Below are 22,381 nucleotides of genomic sequence, written 5' to 3'. Positions count from 1 at the left end.
GCAACCGCTGTATTCTCAGTGTGAACGTGCATAGCTGTACCTGGCTGTTCAACACAAATTCTCATAAAATGTCCCTCCTTTGCACGGCCTTGTCAAAACTCACATTTACTTTTTACTGAAAGTGGATGGTTTTGTCATCCTGTGATTGGGGAATCAGTGTCACTGGGAATTTATTTTAGCAGTGTGCCATTCTGGTTTCTGTAATTAACCATACCATTGAAACAACATGAATATGAGAGCTTCCTGTTGTAGGTTCTTGCAAAAGAGGGAGAACAACACAACATCTAGGATCTTGGGATCTTTGGAATGGAATCTTTGGCTGTTGGCTCATGCTAAAAATGGTTATCTTACTTTCCTGTACTCAATACAAAATGCAAAAAATTAAGTTATTTTTCCATTAGATACTTGTAGCTAAATTCCTGGGACCACAACTGGTGGCCATTATTCGTGTTCTTCTATGTAGAAAATACAACTAGCCAAAGCAAATATTTAAGAATAATATTTTCCCACATTCATTTAAAAAAATAATACAAACTCTCCTAGGAAAAATACATTAATCACCTTTTGAAACACTGGAAATTTCAGTGACTTTTATGCTGTAATTTCATTATTCGCTGGAAGCCGCTTCAGTTTTCCAATCGGGAAGGAAAACTGCCATTTTCCTTTGGACCGTTTGAAATTTTGTCTTAAAAAAAGACAAAACTTCGAAAACAATGCACAGGGATAAATAAATAATAGGCCACGGATTCTGAAAGCACGGTAACCTTCCAAGCAAATGTATCTTGGCTGGGATCTGCAAGCTTTTGAAAGTCGGAATTTGTAAAACCCGGTTCGCTGCACCTCTTTTTGGCTTATTTTTTGGCCTCAAAACCACTATGTGGCTTTGGCTGTGAAAAGCGGGCATTGCTATTCAAATGAATCCGAACGCTGGCTGCTGCTGTGCACTCTTGCGTTCGACCATGCACAGAAAGAGCAGAGCCACACAGGGCTGCTTCTGAGCTGCTCTGCCCTTCGACAGTGCTGAAATGCTGGGCGGCATGCATGGATCCCTACCATGGTCGAGAATGAACAGCAACAAAAACCGAGCACAAACAGGAGCACTCTCCAACCCCATCAGGACAGGCTCTGTGCATTCCCTGCTGTCTGCCCTTGTACAAACACACACACAGCTGAAGGCAAATTAAGACAAACCCAAACCTGAAGTGGAAGCCTGCTCTAATATGGCATTTTTAATATTTACACTCTGTTGCACAAGCTCCCCAGACAGTATGGTGCAAGCCCATGGAACCTGTTACACGGCTGTGTCTGCAAACGCACCGATAAATCAGGTTTAGTGTTAAGAAACTGGCTTGTCTCATTTCCAAGATGTTTTTCGGCTGCTCATCAACAGGAGCACAAACTTAAAGCTGTCCTCTTAAAGCAAACGCAGTTTGCTTGCCACTCCAAAAAAACCTGCCTGTTACAAAGTTACGCTGCCTGAGCACTGAGTGTTTCATAATGGGATCGAATCCCGATTCATACAAAACATCACGTAATCAAAGAAAATAATCTGATGGCCTCGATACTAATAATCAACAGCAAATAGGACAAAGCTTCACAGTTGTGGTCAATGGATCTGTTAAATACGCAACTGAATTCTTAGGTAAAATTCATAGCAAAGTCACATTGGCTGCTTTCTGTTGAGTTAAGTGGATGAGAGAGCATTTCACCACCCCCACCAGTGGATGGGACACTGGTCCAGTGCAGGGATCACCCCTCCAGCTATGCTGGTCCCTACCTATACAGCTGGCTGGACTGGAGCCACTGGGGTGCAATACCTCACTCGAGGCACTACAGCACAGCAGTGTCTGCACTGAGGACTTGCTTGAGCCCACAAGTCAGGTATTCAAAGCCTTGCGCTCAATGCTGTTCTACCCCACACTCACTCTTTACCTAAATCTAAAATTAATGAAATTAAAAAGTCGACACTGGTATGACCCACATGAATGCAACAGTGTGCACTTGCATGTGCAAAAGACGTTCTATATCCTGAACAGGGTAATTCCGGTTAAAAAACAAGTAGAAGAAAAGCTGTGAGTTTCAGGACCCCACTGGCAGCTACAGGAAATACTGCAAGCGTGTTTATGAACTGCGTCATTACTGAGACTGTCGCCGTGTCTCTGTTTATTTGGCAAGTGCATTTGTAATAATTTGTCACAGAGGAAATGTGCTGCTGTGTTGTGTGCTTTGTTATAGTACTTTAAAATTCCTGAGAACAGCACTCAACAATTCTGGTTGTTCTTGTGCATGAAGTTGGCTTAAATGTCTATTTCCTATTTCAGAATTTCAGTATAACTTAGAGGGGGGAGGGCATCTTCATAATTATGATTATGATCATTATATCGAGAGGTACTAAAATCACAGCACATGAGTACTGGAAATAATTGCTTTTGCTGCATTTTTGCATCTCAGTTTAATTAACATCCTGTACAGCTGCACAGGAGTACTGCTGAGGACTTTGGATTTCAACCCAGTCAGGTCATGGGTTCAAATCCCAGGTGGAGCACTGCTGCTTTTATCCTTTAGCAAGTTTCTCCCCTCGGAATGCCCTGATCTATTAGTGGGCACTCTCACTGTAAGTGAGAATTCATTCTCTCCATTGAATTATCTTGTTAAAGGACTAAAAAACAGTCCAACATACTGCTACATGTATTAGAGGACTACCAATGTAAAACATATGACAGCCATCGGACATCTTGCAGCCTCTAGAAGAGAACAGAAGGCTCGCGTTCTAGCAAGTACGAATATTAAAGTAAATGTTAAAATCGTAAGAGAAAGGCAATCCTAAGATTAGGAAACTCCTTTTAAAATATAAGTTTGATGTGTAAGGATCTCGGACTGTTCGTCTCTGTCCAGCTTTATCCTTTGCCACCTGTTATTATTTTTCAAATGTACCTGGAGTATCCAAACAATTTTCTTTTCACTTCTAATTTAATTCTCAGTTCCCGACAAAGGTGTGCATGGATTGCCATACTTGAAAACAGAACGACTCCATGTCTGGAAGACCAGAACAATAGTCTGAAACCCAGCATACATTAAGAAACTGGTTTCGAGACAAACATTTTCCTCGTGTATGTTGGCCTTGTTTTCGTGTTCCCCAAAATAAGGAAACATGTTTCCTGGAACAGACCCAGCATCTATTCTCCAACAGCACACCTTTCAAGAAACAGATGACCTGTAGCCAATCAGGAAACGCACAGCGGGCACGAGATCTCGGGTCACATGACTTTGGACGACGGCATCATCCGTAGAAGATACCACGGTTTGCAACTGTTCATTGTTTTATTATTTTTTTATTACTACTCAGCACTGTATCTGCGCCTCCCCATTCTTTTACAGAGTCTTAGGGCAGTAAATAGTGTAGCGCACTGCAATAAAGTCAGAAAAAAAGTGCGCAGCCAGACAATATAAATTGATCTTGTCGATGCACGCATCATAATGAAACTTAATTGGAGTGCTGACTGTGCTGCACTAGAACTTGCGACATCAACGTATAATTGGCTGTCTCAGTGGAACAATGTTTCTTGGATGTGTGTTACATATTACAGAGTATGTCTTAGAGAGAATTCAAAGTTTGAAAGCCCAAACATAATTTGGCGCTTTAGACGATAAAGGAGGAATTTAAATAATCTGTGAAAAGCTAGTAACGTTGTTTACTGTATCAAAAGGTGTACACCATCACCTGTTCTTCAATTGCACACAGCCTGAGCGCCAAATGAGTGGAAGTTATATTTTTAAGGAGCATGCACTGTATTATGTGACATTACCAGCTTAACGCAATTGTGTCTAACAGCGCATTATGAAATTCAAGCACCGTAATTTCGACTTGCTTATTCTGTTTAAAAGTTAAACTTTGAAGCTGTGGTCTGTGTGAATTAGGAAATATGTTTTTCAGGATAACCGGTATTCCTTAAGAAATAAGTAATTATGATGTGTTGTAGACAGTGGAACGGTTACGCTATTTAAGCAAACAAAAAATGCGTGGGTCTTAATTGTAGGAAACTTAATTTCTCTGTTGAACTGTACACGCGGTTACACAATCAAGCAAAGAGTCTGAGGTCTGTTAAGATGACACAAAACGCAGTGTACAACTGTTAGGTTTCACAGGGTACACATCATTATTAAAAACATTCGATACAGATAAATGCCTGTGTTTAGTGTAACTTTATAGTGTAAATGGTGCTTGTCGAGTAAACTTGTGTATAAAACAAAGGAAAAAATGACAAAAAATAACAGGCTAGACATCTCCCTGGGTTAAGTGTTAACCAGCCTACTTAACTTTTTTCAACCTGCTCCTTCTGTTGTTTTCCCTATTGGTTGGTGTGCACAGAGACCGTCCCTGTGAAACATAGGCCAGCCTCCCTTCAAACCACAAATGCACCCATAAATAGGGGAGGCGGCTGCAAAATACCTGCTGCAAAGGCTCATTTCTTAATTATTATTTTCTGATTGCCCATGGGAGGAAAGGCGTAAAGGTATTATGCAAGATTAAGGTATGTGGTTTTGGGTTCATTTTTCTCCCCAATAGTCCCTAAGCTTGTGCCAAGTGTTACTGCATACTACAGCATCTACACAAACCACAAACCTTCTCGTTCCTAATTGCTGCAGGGGTGCATTATGGTTTAACCAACATTTTAATGTGCTTAGTCTGCTTAATACGTATTTGTCATCATATAGGTGCTTTTAGTAATGCCTCAGCAACCCAGTAAAACAGAACTTAAAAATAACTGCCTCCCTCAAGGCTTTAGGTACCTAGTAAAAAAAAAAAGAAAGTGTCGTGTTTTAATGTATGATTTGATGTTGAAAAGTTTGCCTGAAGGCATAACATTTTAATAGTAAACAAAAGCAGACAGATTTTGGGGGCATCTCAGGAGAGCAATGGTCACAGTACAAAATGTTAACTTTTGGGATATTGACAGGCCCCTGTTAATGTTTCAATAAAGAGGCTAAAAACGACAGGAGGTCATTTGGTCAGTCTAGTTCATGTGGTTGCTAAGTAGATAAATGGTCCAAGCATCTCATATGCAACCTTGTCTTGAACGAAACCAGGGTATCAGCTTCATCAAAATGGCAGGGTAGTTTGTTCCACACTCCACTTTAAATGACTTCCCTGTAGTTTCTGCTTGTGCCCTGCGCTATTTCACTGTTGGTTCTGAAGACATTCTCTGGATTGACTATGTCAGTGCCTTTGCCTTTTGGCAAGGTTTCTGACTATTTGAACTGGAACCCCTCGCAGCCTTCTCTGTCAAGACTAAAACATTCTTCTAGCTTGTCAGAGCAGGACAGTCCTATTTTGCTATTGTATTGTATATAACATACATTGCTATTCTCTGGTTTAGTTACCTTTTCTGTAACATGGTGACCACAAATTGTACACAATATTCTAAATGACGTCTTAATAGTGCACTGCACAACTTTAACATCCCTTCATTTAAATTCTCTACTATTAACTATATATCGTAATGTTCTGTTACAAATATTTATATATTATGTAGAAAATAACAGTTATTTATGAACCTTTTTCACAGCTTGAAAAAGCAATTGGCAGAGTGACATTAAAATATAAGATTTGTGTTTTAAAAAATAATTACATAAGATTCACAAATATATGGGACATATATATATGGGGCATAACAGGTGATTCTTTCCCCTTAGGTCTCCATATGTGATATAACTTGTATTGAGGACTCTGTAACCTCAACCTCAACCTCTGTAATTCCTTATTAACACCCTAAACCATGCGCAGTGTGGTATGTTAACACCTTACAGTAAAATGAGAAAATATGTGAATTCAAAGTTTCAGAAAATCTTTGTCAGAAGCTTGGTAAAATGGAGAAGAAAATTTGCACTGCCATGTGTTCTAAAGCCCGGTAGTTTGGCCTTGTAATATCCGATACCCTGCAATGCCATAACAGATTTTAAGTTATTTTAGTTACTTCTGGTCCTTGGGGATACAAAATAAGAATCGGAGCAAAAACAAGAAAATCACTAAGGGTACAAACACTTTAAAAGTACACTTAATAAGTAAAAAATTCCTAAATAAAAAAGAACCTAATGGAATGTGTCAGTCCAGTAAGATAGCTTGTCACGTCCAGACATTTCTGATGATCTCAAGGCAGTGATTTTCAAGGCCATTGAGTTGGTGTATTTTCTTAAGGCAGAGTAACACGCTGTTTTACTTGGGGAAAAAACACTGAAAACATATCCTCAGTATTTGCAAACCTTGCTGATAAATAGAATCATTAGCTGTGTGTGCCGGTAATTAACGTCTCCCCCCATGAGAAATTGTGTGTGGGAGAGTATTGTTGACCGAGGGGTGTGTAGTGTGATAGTGCGAGTGTAGACAGCGAGACATGCCATCATAGCAAATGTGTCTGAGAATGAACACCGATCTCCACCCACTGACTTATTCCAAACTTCCTTTCTTTTTTTTTTTTTGCACGTATCTTCTTTTTAGTCTAAACACCAGGCTTCTCTGGGAGGAAAAGTCTTAAACTGGCATCCCCAGACTGGCTGACAGAAATATCTCAAAGAGCTGTTAAATTCCTGCTCAGGTGTAAAAGGGTGTGCTACTCCTGCAGAGGACAGAGGCTAGGAGCAAAGTGTTCTCTTTCATAGGGCTTATACACAGCCATTCACAATCAAATGATAGGACCCTAGCAGACAAGAGGCAATCTACAAAGTTTCTTAAAAATCAAACTAATTAAGATACATTTTAAAGAGAATGGCATTTTGAATTCAGAACTTTTATTACCTACAATGCAAAGAGGTAAGACGGCTCTGTGAGATTCCTTTTACTGGAAGTCTTCTGAGCCAGTGTTTGAAATTGTGAATAACCTCTTACATTTAAAGCACGGCCTGCAACAGTAACAGACTTGCTGATCTCACTGCTCTCAGTTTGCTTTATTGTGGTATAGATGGTATGAATGGAAGGTGGTGCCAAACGTCTTTAATGCTTATCACCGTCTATTAAATAAATAAAGAATCATCAATTAAAAATCATCTTTACCTGTAACCAGTAAGCACAACCAAAACAGTGTTTTTGGGGTTGCCGAATTAATTACTGAGCATGTGAAGACAAATACATGTGGCTAGTCTGTGCAAGCTTGCTGAACACTGTAATTAGAATGCAAAGCAGGGATTCTCCAGAAATTGGTTTCCAGCAAGTGTACAAAACATGGATCATGCCCAATTCAATGAAAAACATCTATTTTTAAACTAGGAGCTGATTTAAGGTGTTAAATGGACTTTGAATCCTATGAATCCGGACTGGGCGTAATCTTTTCCATTACGCAACTGCTTCTGAAGTCCTGTAGTTATGCAACTCATTTTCAATTTTTTTTCAATATCCATCCAATTGTAATAAGCACATGTGAGCGTAATGTAGCAAAATAATGTACTGGTCAAGCAGGAGCTCCTGCAGCTGAAGTCCTGTTACCTTGGCAGTGCCAATTGTGGAAAGAGCACTTTTCAAAGACACTAGGTCTTTTTAAGCTGAGGCTTCATACATCGCAGGTTCCCTTACATCTTCCCCTGTCGTCAAAATTCTTTTCTAGGTTTAGATGGGAAGATGGACAGAATAATTGGGACCCAGGATCACACCAAGGTGTTCATCTGACAGTAGCTGTGTACCGAGGGGGTGGAGTGGGGGTGGGAGTCTACTGGACAGGGCTGTCCTGTGTGACATACCTTGTGTTGGAGGGCTGAAGTGACCCTGGTGGGTTGTCCGCTGGTTGGTGTTGGTGGTCCCAACGCGCATGTTGGCCAAGCTGGCCCTCTGGATCCTCTCCAGCTCGCTCAGCCGGTCAGAGAAGATTGTGGGTTTCTGCTGGTCTTCCAGCTTCTGCCGGTGTCCTGCCAGAGATACGGATAGCCATGTTACAGTCTTCTGCTAACACACCAGTGTTGTTCTGCAGTTGAAGGGGGGAAATATGGCCAAGTAAAACACAGTTCTGACAACCAAGGTTCTATCCTGGGAAGACAGAGTTGAAGATGAACTATCATTCCCCACGATCCGCAGTAAAGGTAAAACTAGATGTGTAATATTTACACAACCTTTCAATTTAAATGAGTTCTTTATACTATTATAAAAAGAGACACTATACTCTAGTCAATTCATAATTTTGTATGACTTACACCATTACTCCTGGATGAATGTGTTTTCCTCAGATTGAATAATTAATACCCATTTTAACAGTTCGTTTTTTCAGGATAGTTGCTTATTTCAGTTATGCATGTCTTTCTTCACATCTTGTAGGCTAAGTAAAAGTATGTGGCTCATTTTTTGGCATCTGATCAATTGTTTTGCTGTGTGTGGCTTAACACTCCAAAGAGAAACATGTTCAGTGATCTACGTTCCACTGTTAGCACAGACCACAGTGGATTACCGAGGTATTGCCAGCGTCTAGGTCAGTGATTTACAACTACTGTACATGGTTCAGTTTCCATAACTTCTGAGAACATTAACACCAAATCTAAAAATTACAAAACCACTAACAATTAGAAAGCCATTTGCTTAAGCGATAAAAAATGGCTAAAATGTAAAAAAGTGAGTTGGGAGTTCAACAGTAATTCCCAGGGCACGTTTTTTACGTGAAAACAGTATGCCAACTGGGATGAAGAGTACTGTTTTGGCAGTGATCCATTTGGATTCCATCTCTTCAGGTCACTGCTCATAACGGAAGACAATCACTGGCTCGCAGAGCTGATTCACAGCAAAGAACCGAGGAGGCCTTCTGGTATAAATCAAAAAATACTTTCAAGGCCCTGCTGTTCGTATTGTGTCAGAAGTAATGAATTTTATATTTACTTGGTTCTTACCAATAAAAATAAGTTGATCACTTTTAAGAAAACCCCTGTGCTGTCACGAGCTGAGGTATGCAGGGTTTTAATAAAGGCTGCTATTGTGCTTCGCATTCATCCTGAAAAAAAGAGGAAAGCCCCTAACGCTGCACAGTCTATTACAGTAGAGTGTTTTCAGTTATTTCTGTACTTCTGCATTTGAATCAGCCAGCTATTCAACTGTGTAGAACTCCACAGGCCCCATTACAGCACTCTTCAGTGTTTGTCAGTTAACAGGTTGAAACAAATCCACGTAAGTGTAAATAGTGAGCCAGAATGTCAGCATTCACGCGCGGTCGTTTATTTGGATAAGCACACAAAGAGCCAGGTGAAACTATGCTGTGTAAAGACTGTACAATTGAATAATATGGGCTCACGCCATCGTAAAAGCGGTGGCCTTCTAATCTACTGAAGGGCAGATGATAAGATCCCGTGTTTCAATCCAGCAGTATTTTGCCGGTAGGGGTTAACGAAAACGCTACGCAGACAATTTCACCTGTCAAAGCCTTTCCTTAGACGCCACACAAAGAGAAACGGCCTATATCACCCAACACGGTGGAGTGCGCGTGTAGAAGAGAGAGGTTTAACGATTGCGAACCCCAGAGCGGTATTTACTGCATTACTGAAAAACTCGCTCCTTTCAGGAAAAACAGTGAGTTATGATATCGACGTTTGTTTACTCGGAAGCATTAGCTTCGCTTCCTTGGTATTGCTGTGAGAGGTGGGCCAGGGGGCTCAGCTCCCGACAGCCATAATGGACGCATTAGAAATGGGTTTAATGTAACTACCAGAACAGTATAAATGTGTTTCAGAGAACATATATAATGCTGCTTTCTTCCTTTCAATCGAGCCCTCTGGCAGCTGTTCCACCCAAGGCAGCTCAACATAAACCTAATGTGAAGCAATAGCTAGGTCTGAATTTGAAGTGTTCACAAGCACCCCAATGGTGTCAGATGCCTGAGGAATGATCACTGGGTTATATATATATATGTATGTATATTTGTGAATTATTATGACAAGGCCTGAACTGAAAAGAGAAGAAAACATCAGTTATTTTTTATTGACGGATTCAATGTGGGGCTAGTTTTGAGGATCCTTGATGGAAGTCATTACTTCTCCAAGGCTTTTCTTTATGAACAGAGCTACAATTTGGCCAAAAAAAATGTTTTGTTGTCCACACCTTATCAGCAGCAGCAATGGATGTAACTGTTCTCAATGTGAATGTGAGGCTTCATGGCCAGTCATGGCGTCTGAATGCAGATGTGCCTGCACTTTCACTGTCCAGCCTCATCAGAATTGAATGAAAGATATCAAAATACTGTTCTGTTTTGATTTTTCCTGAGTTGTCCCAAAGCAAAATGCAAAGCCACAGGATCCAGTAAAGATAGCCAATATGTCTTTTTTTTTTTTCCTTGGGAAGGGAACAGTCTCTTCTAGTACCTAACAAAGTCTGCCACTGATAGCTCATTATTCAAATGTTTGAAGTTGGCTTTGCTTACGCCATACGGAAAGGTTCCGGGCATGCCAAGTCTGAGTCTGAGCCTTGGCTCTATCTAACACACTTAAAGACACTGTGCTACTGTCTTTCTGTACAAACTCAGGGAGAGGAGGAAACTGCTGAGAAGCCCCTAGGCTTGTGCATTCTGGTAAAAGATTTATACTCCTTCAAACAACTGAAAGGAAATAATATTCTGCAAAAAAAAAAAAAGCTGATAATTTATATAGTTTTTTAGCCCGTGGTGGTCTGTGATGAATTGGCTGACTCTTAAGGGATGAAAGTAAATATCCCTTTAGTAGGAAATAGACTGGCTGGGGTCCAGTTGGCAGAAGAGAGGAAACACGCTGCACTTACAGTAGATTTGGAATGCCTTAAGAGGGAACAGTGGGAGAAACGTTCATTATGCAAGTCTGGTGTTCATTATGTTGACTTGAAGTTACTATTAGACCAGTAATCAGAAAAGCCATCCTTTTTTTTTCTTCATAAAACTTTGTAACTATTTCCCATCTGGTCTTCTCTTGTTGTTGTTTGTTGTTTCATTAGTTTTAGGCACAGCACTACAGATTATGCCAAGACCTCTCCATTGCCTATCCCGATCCAGTTCACTGGCAGCAGTTACCATGGTCTTCAGGGGAAAAAAAAAGAGAGAATTGAATTTTTGGAGGGGCGCTTGAAAGAAATGTGCACAGATGTTGGTTTTTGTGTGATGCGTCTATTAATCTAGCGACATCTTGGTGGACTGAAATCAAATTCACACTATCAACAGACTAGCTGCAACTATGCAGCCTTTGCCCAGCACAGATCCATGAATGGTTTTGTAGCTAGCTCAGTACTGAGTGTTTCAGAGTGTTTTCCAGAAAACAGAAGTGATACTTTTGCTACCATGATGTCACAGCCCCTTTGAAAGATTCTAGCAGCTGAGGCTCACAGATGCAGTGAATGCAGCTCATGTTGGAAGTGAAAGCTTGTAAAGATTTTGTTCATTTGCAGGGATGAATAACGGCCTTGACAGTACCAAAGCTTTTTTTTGCCCCTCAAGCTAGTTAGGGTAACATTTTATTTTATTACTTTTTGAGGGGGAGGGAGGGTTGATTAAAAATATTCTAATGCTGTTAACAGAAAATCGGTTTAAAAATAACTTCTGCGTCAAACGCAAGCGTGTTCCTTAATTGCACATCTGCGAAGGTTTTGTTCAACTTTCTCAACGACTGACAACACATCCCAGCATAGTCACATGAGCGCTTTTGCTAAACGGCAGGCAGTTTTACAGATAAGCAGGGCCTATTCAGGATGCATGAGTTTACTATTTATATATTGCACAGCAGGAAGTGGGTTTATGGCACTGTGCAAACCGACCAGGGATTTCCAAATTGCCTGAGAAGGACAGATGTTTGTGCTGAAAAGGCCTCCTGAGGCCTACAAAGTGTGAGGCTGTATCTTCTGTGTGCAAAGGATGTTAGCAGTCGAAGGTGTAAACTGTTAGACAATCAGGTCTGCTATTTTGAAGACAGGGTGGTACTTCAGAACCATTGTCTTAGTGTTCCATAATAATACACCAATATACAATTAAAGGTAAACCGTAAAGTGATGGGATGCGAGATGCGTTGGAACTGTTATGGCATACAAGGAAGCTAAAACTACAGCCACGATTTTAAAATATTTGCCTGCTTTCCTTTGACTATTTAGCATGGCTTAAAAAGAAAAAAAAATGGCATAAACTGCAGCCAGTAAAGCAATTAAAGATATTGTTTTTATTTGCCTCAAGCTGCCAGCTCTCTGAAACCTAGGACAATAAAGAAATGAATACTATATTATTTATAACAAGGCTTTTCAGTAATAAACTAAAATACAATTTACTCTTGCTCGGTGCTTTTGTGTCAAGCATGCTCAAAAACCCACATAGCTTGATATGTTTCTCTGTATTTATTACAAGTTTAGCTGTAGTTTGTTGATGTTAGATTGTCAATTAGGTCTTCATTTAAGACTTCAGTGTTTCAAATCCTTGTGAAAAGTGCTTTTTTGGCAGAACAGTTCTAGGTTTTGGATAAAGGCATGGGGATTGATGGGGAATGCCACAGATCTGTACATCTAAAGGGCCTCTCATCTGGATCTGCGTGATGTTGAAAATGATTTCTTTGTCGTGTCGGATCTGTGGACACGACATTCAGGATATTCCAAACTAAACTGCAGGTGCCCCTACTTAGCGCTGAGAGACAGGTTATCCTTTGCGGAGGCTGCCAGCAATAACAAGTTAGGATGGCGAGCTTTTGAATTCGAAACCTTCTTGAAGTGAAGGCAGCAATTTAATGGTGATCAATGCTGATGTCGACATCCAGTGGGTTGAGAATTACCATCTGGTACTGAAAGGTTTTTATTTCACATACATGTGCTACATACACCCTTATGAATTTCTGCCGCTATAAATCCAAAAGATTTTTTTGCCTTTGCAGTTTTCCCACGAGTGTACCATGCTTATACCATGCGTTCACTTTCCTCGATTATGATTTGATTTACTTTGACATGCCCATGATGTTTTATCACCATGTTTTCTACTTTTTACCGTGACATACCATGGTAAGCTCCTCTTAGGGCCCTTGTCCATTACGTTGCGGGCATTACATTCATCTTTTGGATCTTTTTATTTCAAGTTACCACTCAGCTCTAACTCTCTGTCAAATAACTGGATCTGAGGGTAGGAGAGATCCAGTCTACTGGGCCCTGCCGCAGCTGGAGCCGAACACGACATTTCAGCGAAACAAAAAAAGAACCCCTGACATTTCTTGATGCTGTTTTTCCGCTTTTGTTTTTTCATACCTTCACATGTTGCTTTTGGTTGCCGCACAAGATAAATTCCAGTAGCAGCCAAGAAAGAGAAAGAAAAAAAAAAACAGGCATGCTTCGACCAGACGGTGCGATTTTGTCATTTGCAGATTGGCGGTTGCCTCATATACTGTAAAAGCACAAGCCAACCCACCCCCATGGTCCATGTTCTCAGTCTGGACTAAGGCAACCTAATGAATGACAATCCTGAGCACTTGGACTGCGAAGAAAGAAAAGCTAATAAAAAACAGTATTTGACTTAATTACATAGAAGAATGGCTACGCACACTACCTAATAAACTGCACCTGTGCTGTAGGAGCCCTCCCTAGTGCTTTCTTCTGCAGATGAAGGCAGAGTTAGCCATGCACAGAGCGTGTTTATTCAGTAGGTGGCAATGACAGCTTCTCACCAAAGTAAGACACTCCTGATTGATGAGCTGTTATGCTAGACTTCCCCTCTTTACATTTCTGCTTCGTTTTTTTTATTCAAGAGGCAAGCACATGTTCCCTTCTGAAAAGAGAGACATTAAACACAAGTTCTTTTATTAAATGCGCAGTGTCGACTTTTCAGGAGCCAGCGAAACCTAATCTCGGCAATAAAGGGAGAGTGCTTGGCCCGCAGTTAGATTTCAAAAGTATTTATGGGGAGAGAGAGGGTAAATGTTCACGTTAATTGGGAAAATTACGAATTGCACTTCATTTAACAAAAAAAGTCTGAGAATCAGAATTTCTTTCTCTGCGTTTGACTTTACTTTCTCTCCCTTTTTTCCCCCACTGTCTGTTAAGGCTCTTCTGGGCTGTGTTTTAACAGTAGTTATACGCAAATACGCGAGAGACCTGTTTTTGTCCAAACATTGTGATGTTCTTCAGCAGCCTGGAGATAAATGACATATTAGGAGCTAAGCGAAGTCATGAAGCAGCTCTACTACGGATTACATGTTCTTTTCCTGCTGCATTGTTGACTAGCTGAGAAGGATGCAACATGCTTATGGGTGATTGCCTCTATACCTACTGTATGCTAGTTAACCATTGTGGCTTCACCCACCTTCAACAAGACGTCTGGCAGGTGTTTAGTCAGGAAGTGTGCAAGTAACCCCCTTGGTATTCTCCCCACCTCTCTGTTTGAATTCCGTGTAACTCTGATCCACGTTACACTTTGCAGTCTCTGTTTTCTGTTTCAGCTGTCAGATGCCCTTTCAGATGCGACTAGGCTATTGTACATTGAGCACTTTATTTCTCATGACAGACAGCCGCCACATTTGTTAAAACAGAAGCAAGGGTGAGAGAAACAAGGTGGGGGGGGGGTACAGACAAGTTCTTTAACATAAAGGGAAACATCGAAACAGAGAAACTGAGAAACAAGAAACTGCCGCTTTTTCAGCGAAGGCCTGTGGTCTCATAAAAACGTTTCAGCTTCTGTCTTCCTCAGTGCCATTCACCTTGCATCTCTGTGCCCCTACATTCTTCACCACAGTTTCCTTTGCATGCCATGAACACAGACCAAAAAATTAAACATGTACTGGCTGATCGCTCCAAGTAGAATCTGAATCAGAGGAAAAGCTAGGAAGCACACTCCTTGCATGCCTCATGTCTAGATTTCTCCTGATCTCTGCCTGGAGGTGATGTAGGTCTAAATGGGCCATATAGTCTGCAGTAGAACATTTCAAGCCCTTTTCCTTTAATCAGGCGTTTAAGCAGCATAACTAAGTGGAAGGATGTGGGTTTTATTCTTGAGCAGAGCTGATCAAGTCTAGACTCTTGTCTAAAATAAGAATCTGAGAGACGACAGGCTGAGAGGCACATATGTATCATTCTGTTCTTGTCTTTTCCCACTGCGAATACTTTGTGTTGCTACTGTAGACAACACAACCATCTAACAGCAAGTACTAGTAGCACTATTAGCACTTCGATCATCGTTAGTGTGCATAGCTTTCTTTACAGCAGGCAACAAAGCAAATTAGGCTTATTCTTGGGTCAAGCCTAAGCTTCCTTGCAAGAAAATCACTGGTAGAGCATAAATAATTAGTAATATATCAAATGTAATAAATGTAACTCCAGACCCATAACCTTATCTGGCTTATACAGTAAACTTTGTTTGACTATGTAAATATCTGTTTTAACACTTTTCTTGAGTGACTTCTAAGTATTCAGGTGATTGGAGAAAAGAAGATCTGCATAATGTTGGGATAATTAAATTAAAGTTAGCAGCTCTATAAGTCCCAAATAAGGAATGGTCTACATTGTACTTTAAGCTGCTGTGATCTTATATTTAGTGATGTCCCTTCAGGCTGGGTGTTTTCAAACAAATTTCTTGTGAATGTACAATTTAACTAGCACCTTTTTTTTTACTTTGTAGATTAAATGGATAAATTAAAAAAAGAACAGTTATCCTAAAATAGTTGAATGTAAAATGCTGCCAGATTTTAGCATTTGAGGTTGGGACAAATGTCTATGGGAGTACAGACGTGATAAGCTCTTCCCAGCTTTAGAGTCGCAGTAAGAGGAAAGACAGCTCTGCTGCAAACGTGCCTGAGCAGGTCCAGCCCCAATATCTGCAGCCGGGCACTGACCCCTTCAAGTGAATTTGGGGGAGAATCTGGAGAGATGAGATCTTATGGTTGTGATAATTTAGTTATCACAGAAAAAGAGCAGGTTTAACATCATAAATGTCCTGGCAGACTTTCTTGTTCATGCTTTGTCATCTCTCTGTGTATAAGAGCAAACAAGTTTCTCTAGAGAGTGGCAGGCAGTGAGGGGGGTGGATTGGAGGGGGAGCGACAAGGCTGTTTTTCAACACCTCTTGGCCAAGAGCCAGAACACATACTACTGCAACCTCTCCCAGACAGCTGACTTGGCTGCCAAAACAGAGACACCCTTCTTCACTCGAGTGACAGATTCTATTAAAGAAATAACCTGCACTCTAAATGTTATTTCAGCACAGGGGGAAACCGGCGCAGTTGCTTCACAAGCCCGCAGTGCCGGGATCTGGGCTGGGCGCTGTGCAGAACCCACAGGAAGGCAGATTCATGGAGATGTGGTCGCTACGCCTTCGGAAGTCGGAAACCGAAACCCAGCGGCGCGCACCTGCGTCTTGCTAAGCGGGCTCGATGCGTCAGCCCTGACCCCCCGTTTTCTCACGCACTCACAGGACTGAAGTGTCGACCCGGACGACTGTGCAGAGCTGGCATTAACAAAAGCAAAAGCGGTTGGCCTTACTTTCAGCTCTGAGGAGCTGCCTTGCAGCAGCTTCACAGGTCTGACCATTTTACGATCTGCCTTTGCGATACTGCAGTGATGGCAGTGATCTTTTGATCTTTTCCTTATTGCAAACAATGCTACAGCTAATGTCCCTAAAAGTGTATATATATGCACAGACCTATAGATGTCTCTATATGTGCGTGGGTTTATGTTTTGATGCATCGCTGCAGTTCATTCCTGCATTGGTGGATTCTCCGGCAGGGGGAACAATGCTTTATGGGAAGCCCTGATGCCCATACTGTGTAGAATAAAGGCCTTGAGTGTGAACTTACTTTTTAGTATTTTCTTAGTAATATTTGCTGACTGGTGTAAGAACTCCAGCAGGTCTACGCCACCATTTCAAGTCCGGATTTAACGAGCGTTAAGATACATCTATTTTTGAAAAAGCAACCTTAGCCACGAAACCTCAAACACAAACATTGGGCTAATTGACAAGGATCCCAGGGCAGTACATATACCCTGCTTCTCAATATATCCCTTTTCTTGTCTCAAAGAAAAAGTGCTCTCCATGTCCTGTCTCTTCCCTCCAGAAAAGCTGTTTATTATCAGAGCGCAGCTAAGGAGAAAATATCCTGGCTCGTGGATCATTTATTTTGCTAAAACAAGATCTCAGGGTTTATTAAATTACTTTAAAATAGCATAATGGATTCATTTTCTCAGAAACCGTGCAAATAAGGAAGTGGAAAAGTACACAAAGTGGGCATTTATTGCCTTCAGTTGTTGAATAAACAGGAAAAGGGTTAGCAATGAAGGGCTGAAATTGACCTTGCTTTTGTTTTTAAAGAAAGGCATTCTGATGTCATTTTTCTGTGTGTTTCATGCAGAAACACGTCACAGTTCCCTCTGTGAAATGTTAATCTCAACCACTCCTTCACAGATAATCACTGAAGCAAATCTGGGGTCTACTTTCTAACAAATTGTGATGGTAGGCCCGTTCTTAAGCATATGCCGTACACTACTATCAAGTATTCCTTCTTAAAGCAATACTCTAGGCGATATCATTTTCTTCACTCGTCTTTCTTCTTTTAAAATGAACCCAGGAAGAATACATTTACACATCAAATATGAATGCTCAGTATATTGCCACTTTTATGTTAGCAACAGGACTTTTTGTTTTGGAAAACATTTATCTGCATGCATTACTTCTGTGGCTTGACATGAACAGGCACGGGCAGTAAAGACGGACAGACATTCTTTCTTTGCTGCCAACATATTTTGTCTAATTTGCTTTGTTTTTGCAGGGGCTTAGCTCAGGGTACCGAGCCGAATACCTGATCAGACACAAAAGAGCTCTGCCAGTGCTGTCTGCTGTCTCAAATCGAGCACAGCAGGCCTAGGCATGAGACAGACTCCACTGGTGAGGGCTCGAGTGAGCAACTGGCGTTAGAGGGGGCCAGACACACCATACTATGTACGGACCCTGTGTACGGACCTAGCAATCATGCACTGTTTAGACGGCCAACATAAAGGATGCACAGAGCTGTGCTGATGCAAGGCTGTCTGACTCACTCAACCATATATTTTTCTATGAGGCAATTTGAAGGGGCAGACACAGCTAACGGGTACAGTTACGGGTTTTGTGTACTTTATTTTGGGTCCGATTATTCCACAAATGACCTCTAACTCTGCAACTGGCCAGAACAATATAATTGAAGAATGAAGGTCCTACACTGTTGACATTCTGGTACTCTGTGCTAACGAGTCACGTAAAAGCAGAAACAAGGCAAAACTGAAAGTGTGTGAAATGGACATCAAAGAAAGGAACTCTTCTTAATTACGTACACTGATACTAAAAAACATTTCTCACACAACTTACAGTAGCTACTTAGTTCTGACTTCAGGGGATACAATCTAAAACAGACTGGTACATTTGCTCAATTTCTAACCCCTGAGGTGACCAGAAAGTTGACCCAGGCAAAAGCTTATGCTGGTTATTTGACTTAGTGAAAGCAGCTTCTGTACTGCTAAACGAATTAAATTTGACTTTTATGGTATTGAAAAAACGGTAGAGAAAATCCCACTCCGCACGACCTATACAAAATTCTGAGAGAGTGAGGAGGTGTCGTTATGTTTTATCCGTGTTTTCATCAATACAACTTGTTCCCACTTTATGCACGAGGCCCTTTAAATCAGTCGTGACTGAAGCAGTAGACCAGAGCCTTAGTGCTTTTTCTCGCCTGCTTCAATCGCCCACTGACGAGGGACAATATTCTTCTGCTGAGAGCAAACCAGCTGCTCTGACCAGACCCTAGGTGTGGCCAAACGCTGAAGCACGACGCCAGAGGCAGAAGTGGCCTGACACACCTGGGTGCCAGCCCACAGGGTGGCTTCTTCTTTTCAACGTATGCTGTGCTTTTGTTTGCTTTAGTAAGAAAAGCAAAGTCATCAGAAAAATAACACAAAAATGTCTTTGTCTGACCATTTGCATAACATGTACAGTGAGTGCGGTAAATGCAAATAAAGTCAACACCCCCCCCCCCCCCAACGCACACACACACACACTGTAACTTGTCCCTGTATTCATTTTTTTCCTTTACATAAATATTTTGATCTAAATATATTAAACGGAATTTTGCGTCTGTGTTTTCAATATAAAATTGCAATCTGTCTCCCTAGTGGAGACCTGTAGAGACATTACTCTCACTCACTCCCATTCCCCCTTTCCTGCGCCGGACTCAGAAAATACAATAACTTGTCATTTAGACAGCCTTTTGACCCAAACTCTTATTATGAAAAGCAATGTTGAGTAAAATAATGTCCCTAAGTATTTCACACTAATTTGAGTAACTGATGTCCAATGTACAATGTGCTCTACAATAAGTCCAATGTACAATGTGCTCTACAAAAAGAACAAAGGGAGATGAAATACTGCATGTGAGCTTATAATCAAGCAAATCTATAGATATAAAATACTGTAAAATTAGTTAAAAAATCAGTAGGCAGTTTTGGGTAAATGCAGCACTAATTTTAAAAGGTTTGTAACGTATTACATGTCACAATGTCATCATTTGTATTTCACAAAGATACTATGTCAAATATTGTATCCTGTTGCAGTCCGGACAACTTGCTTCTGGCACTCTAAAAAAGGTAGCCGACGTGAAGAAGAAATAAGGATTTATTTCTTTAAATAACATTTAAGAATTCAGTGAGATCTGTGGCTTTTCTCAGTAAATGATATAGCTGGTGCTCTTTCTGCCGAGTGCTGCCAAAGCTGCTTTTGACATCGTTGTTTCATTCCGTTTGTGGTTGGCAGTGGCCGGTGTTTAATGGTTTGTTTCCCTATGAAAATGTGCGCAGCGCATCGCTCATCCCTCACTTGAGTCTCCCAGCCTGGCCCATGTATCCTATAGCAGTGTTTACACTGCGGTTACCAAGAGCTGCTAATCACATGATTTGCTAAAATATCAGCAGTTCCAGCTGGAGGAGAATGCATTTGCGCACTTAAGTTACACCTAAGCAAACAGTGCATATAGTATTCTTCAAAGGGCATAAGAAACAACTTCTTGGTGGTTTAGAGAGGAAAGCACTTTTCCAGTGAATGCATAACAAGTCCCCGAATATCTCTGCAGAATGATGCAGGTCAGCATCATATATTCTGTGCGGCTCCCTACAGAAGCCACGGGGAAGCTACAGCGACATGCTAGGCCCATGTGAAGGAATTCTACTGTGTTTGCGGAGACGTGTTCAAGCAGGCGGGACTCTGCCTCAGGTTTCCCACCTAACCATAGCGGATGAAAATTAGCCACTGACTGCTCTGAAAGTGGCCCATTTGCGTCAGCAACTGGCGAGAGAGCTGAACGTCACCCCCTGTGCTGCCGTCTGTCTTGGTTTCACAGCTGTTCCCAGACTGCTTTCATCGTACTGAGTTCCCATTCCTGCTCTGTCGTACTCAACTTGCTGGGTTTCGTGTAATGTGGGCTGGTGTGGCTCTGCAAGAACAGCCTTTTGTGGGCTCTTGTGGACAGTGGCATACTGATTGGTTTCGGAAAAGGTTATAGGTAAACTGGGGAGCTGTGCCTTACCTGAGCATCCTACAGAAATCCTGATATTACTGTGTTGGTTTGTGCCTGAAATTGGATGGGCAGATGTTGTGGATTTCCCTCGACATTAAGCCAAAGTCCCTTAGTTTCATTTCCTCAGCACAAAACAATTTTCTCCTTGAGGAATATGGTTAGTTGTGATGATTTGTCTTTATTTATCTATTGGCTTTTATTCATTTTCCTTCATAAGTGTACATTGGCTAGTGTCAGCACTGACTACACAGAACCAGTTCATAATATTTTGCATATTGCCAAAACTGAAGACAAGGGTCATTAACTAACATCTCATGTACTGGATAAAAAAGACCTAAGTTTAAAAAAGTTAACAATATTAATTTGTCAAATAAGTACAAAATAGCAGCCAGGGAAGCTTAATTATAAAGATGTAGGCACGACTGTGCTAATCACATCTCAGGAATAAATGCATACTGGAAGAATCTTACACTTTACTGTCTGATTACATGGTATAATATTAAAGTGCAGTAAGAATGGTTTAAAATTCTAACACTGTTTGAACAAGCATACCCCCACCCATTTCTAGCATTTAAGATAAGAACAAGCATTATATTTTTACAGTTTTTAGCTGCAGGGAATCTCATCTAGTTTGTCAGGTTTTCCAACTGTATCTGTAAACATGAACAATAAACCTTTCTTTGCCTGAAACTCACAATTATGCAAATCTGGGACTGGAATAATAATAAAAAAACTGTTTAAATCAGAACTCAGAACCAAAGGGTGCAAGACTGGAATTCATAAATAAACTTGGATACAAGCAGAATTAAACCAACTGTACTATAGTACATTGCAAGAATATTAGCATCCTTGTTTTACAAATGCACTTTATAATTAGTGCGACCTTTTTATAACTTGAATGCTTAGATCATTAGAACACTAATGACCATAGCCAGTCATGAGCCTAAAAGTTTAAGATAGTAAGCAACAATTAGGTTCGCCTGCTCATAATTAAGTAAGCAAAGCAGGAGCAGCATTTGTTGTCATATTTTGCTTCTCGATTTGATTTTTTGCCATCAAATGAGGAACATCGTCCCACAGACCATATGATTCTGTCAGGTTATAACAAACTCCAGAAAAAAATCAAATGTCAAGTGGCATGTATTTTCTGTATTTCAGTGTTGGTAGTGGTGGCTTTCGGCACCCATCTTGAATACTGATATCTATCAGCTTAACTGCATACCCGCCTCAGGGAGGCCACAAGCCTCATTAAATCAATGCTGCTGACCTCCTCTTTTGAACAGGACCACTCACAAGATAGCGACAGACCAGCGTGACGCCAGCATGAAACATGGGGTTTTGATCACAGAGACATGAGGGTCTGCATATCTTTTAATGGCGAGAAACCAGCCCCACACACAAACTAAACAGAAGACTAATTCGGTTGTGAACGGCACCACTGTGATGTAAAGTGCTTTTGTGAAGGAACTATGTTTGTGGTCAACTGTTCTAAGTTCACCCCCCTCCAAAATAAAGCCAGGGCATTTGTTTTAATCAAAGAGAAAAAAAAGACTGTGTTTTAACAAGAGTGTTTCTGGGTCCCACACTGTTAGACGTGCACACCCAGTTTGCAAAGCTGTGCTGTTTTTGCCTCTGTCACACCCAATGCAGCCACATCACGATTTAGTGAACTCTAAAACCAATAAAAGCCATCATGTGCCCAATGATTTTGCACAATTTTTGCCCAGTACATCATACACTTTTTTTTCCTTCTGAAATCTTTCTAAAATGCTTTGAGAAAATGTATCTCAAAAACTGTAGATCTTGGCAGAATAAGTTAGCCTAAATGGAGCTAGTCAATGTCCATAAATTGAGCCAGAACTCTTTCTTTAAAATCTTGTTCTTTCTGCTTCCAAATCGAAGTCCAAAAAAA

At 40.9% G+C, this 22,381-nt stretch overlaps 1 protein-coding gene across 3 annotated transcripts in view; it reads right to left on the bottom strand.

Annotated features, from left to right (window-relative positions):
• Window positions 1–22,381, bottom strand: part of runx3 (RUNX family transcription factor 3) — a 71,571-nt gene that overhangs the window by 11,480 nt on the left and 37,710 nt on the right. For all 3 annotated transcript variants that reach the window (XM_088602656.1, XM_088602655.1, XM_088602654.1), the window contains one exon: window positions 7,729–7,893. In XM_088602656.1, the coding sequence (XP_088458782.1) occupies window positions 7,729–7,893 (165 nt within the window). The remainder of the gene's footprint in view (window positions 1–7,728; window positions 7,894–22,381) is intronic.

The sequence above is a fragment of the Lepisosteus platostomus genome, chromosome 13, assembly GCF_059453375.1.
Source record: "Lepisosteus platostomus isolate fLepPlt1 chromosome 13, fLepPlt1.hap1, whole genome shotgun sequence".
Taxonomy (NCBI): domain Eukaryota; kingdom Metazoa; phylum Chordata; class Actinopteri; order Semionotiformes; family Lepisosteidae; genus Lepisosteus; species Lepisosteus platostomus.
This window is presented reverse-complemented; position numbering and strand designations above follow the sequence as displayed.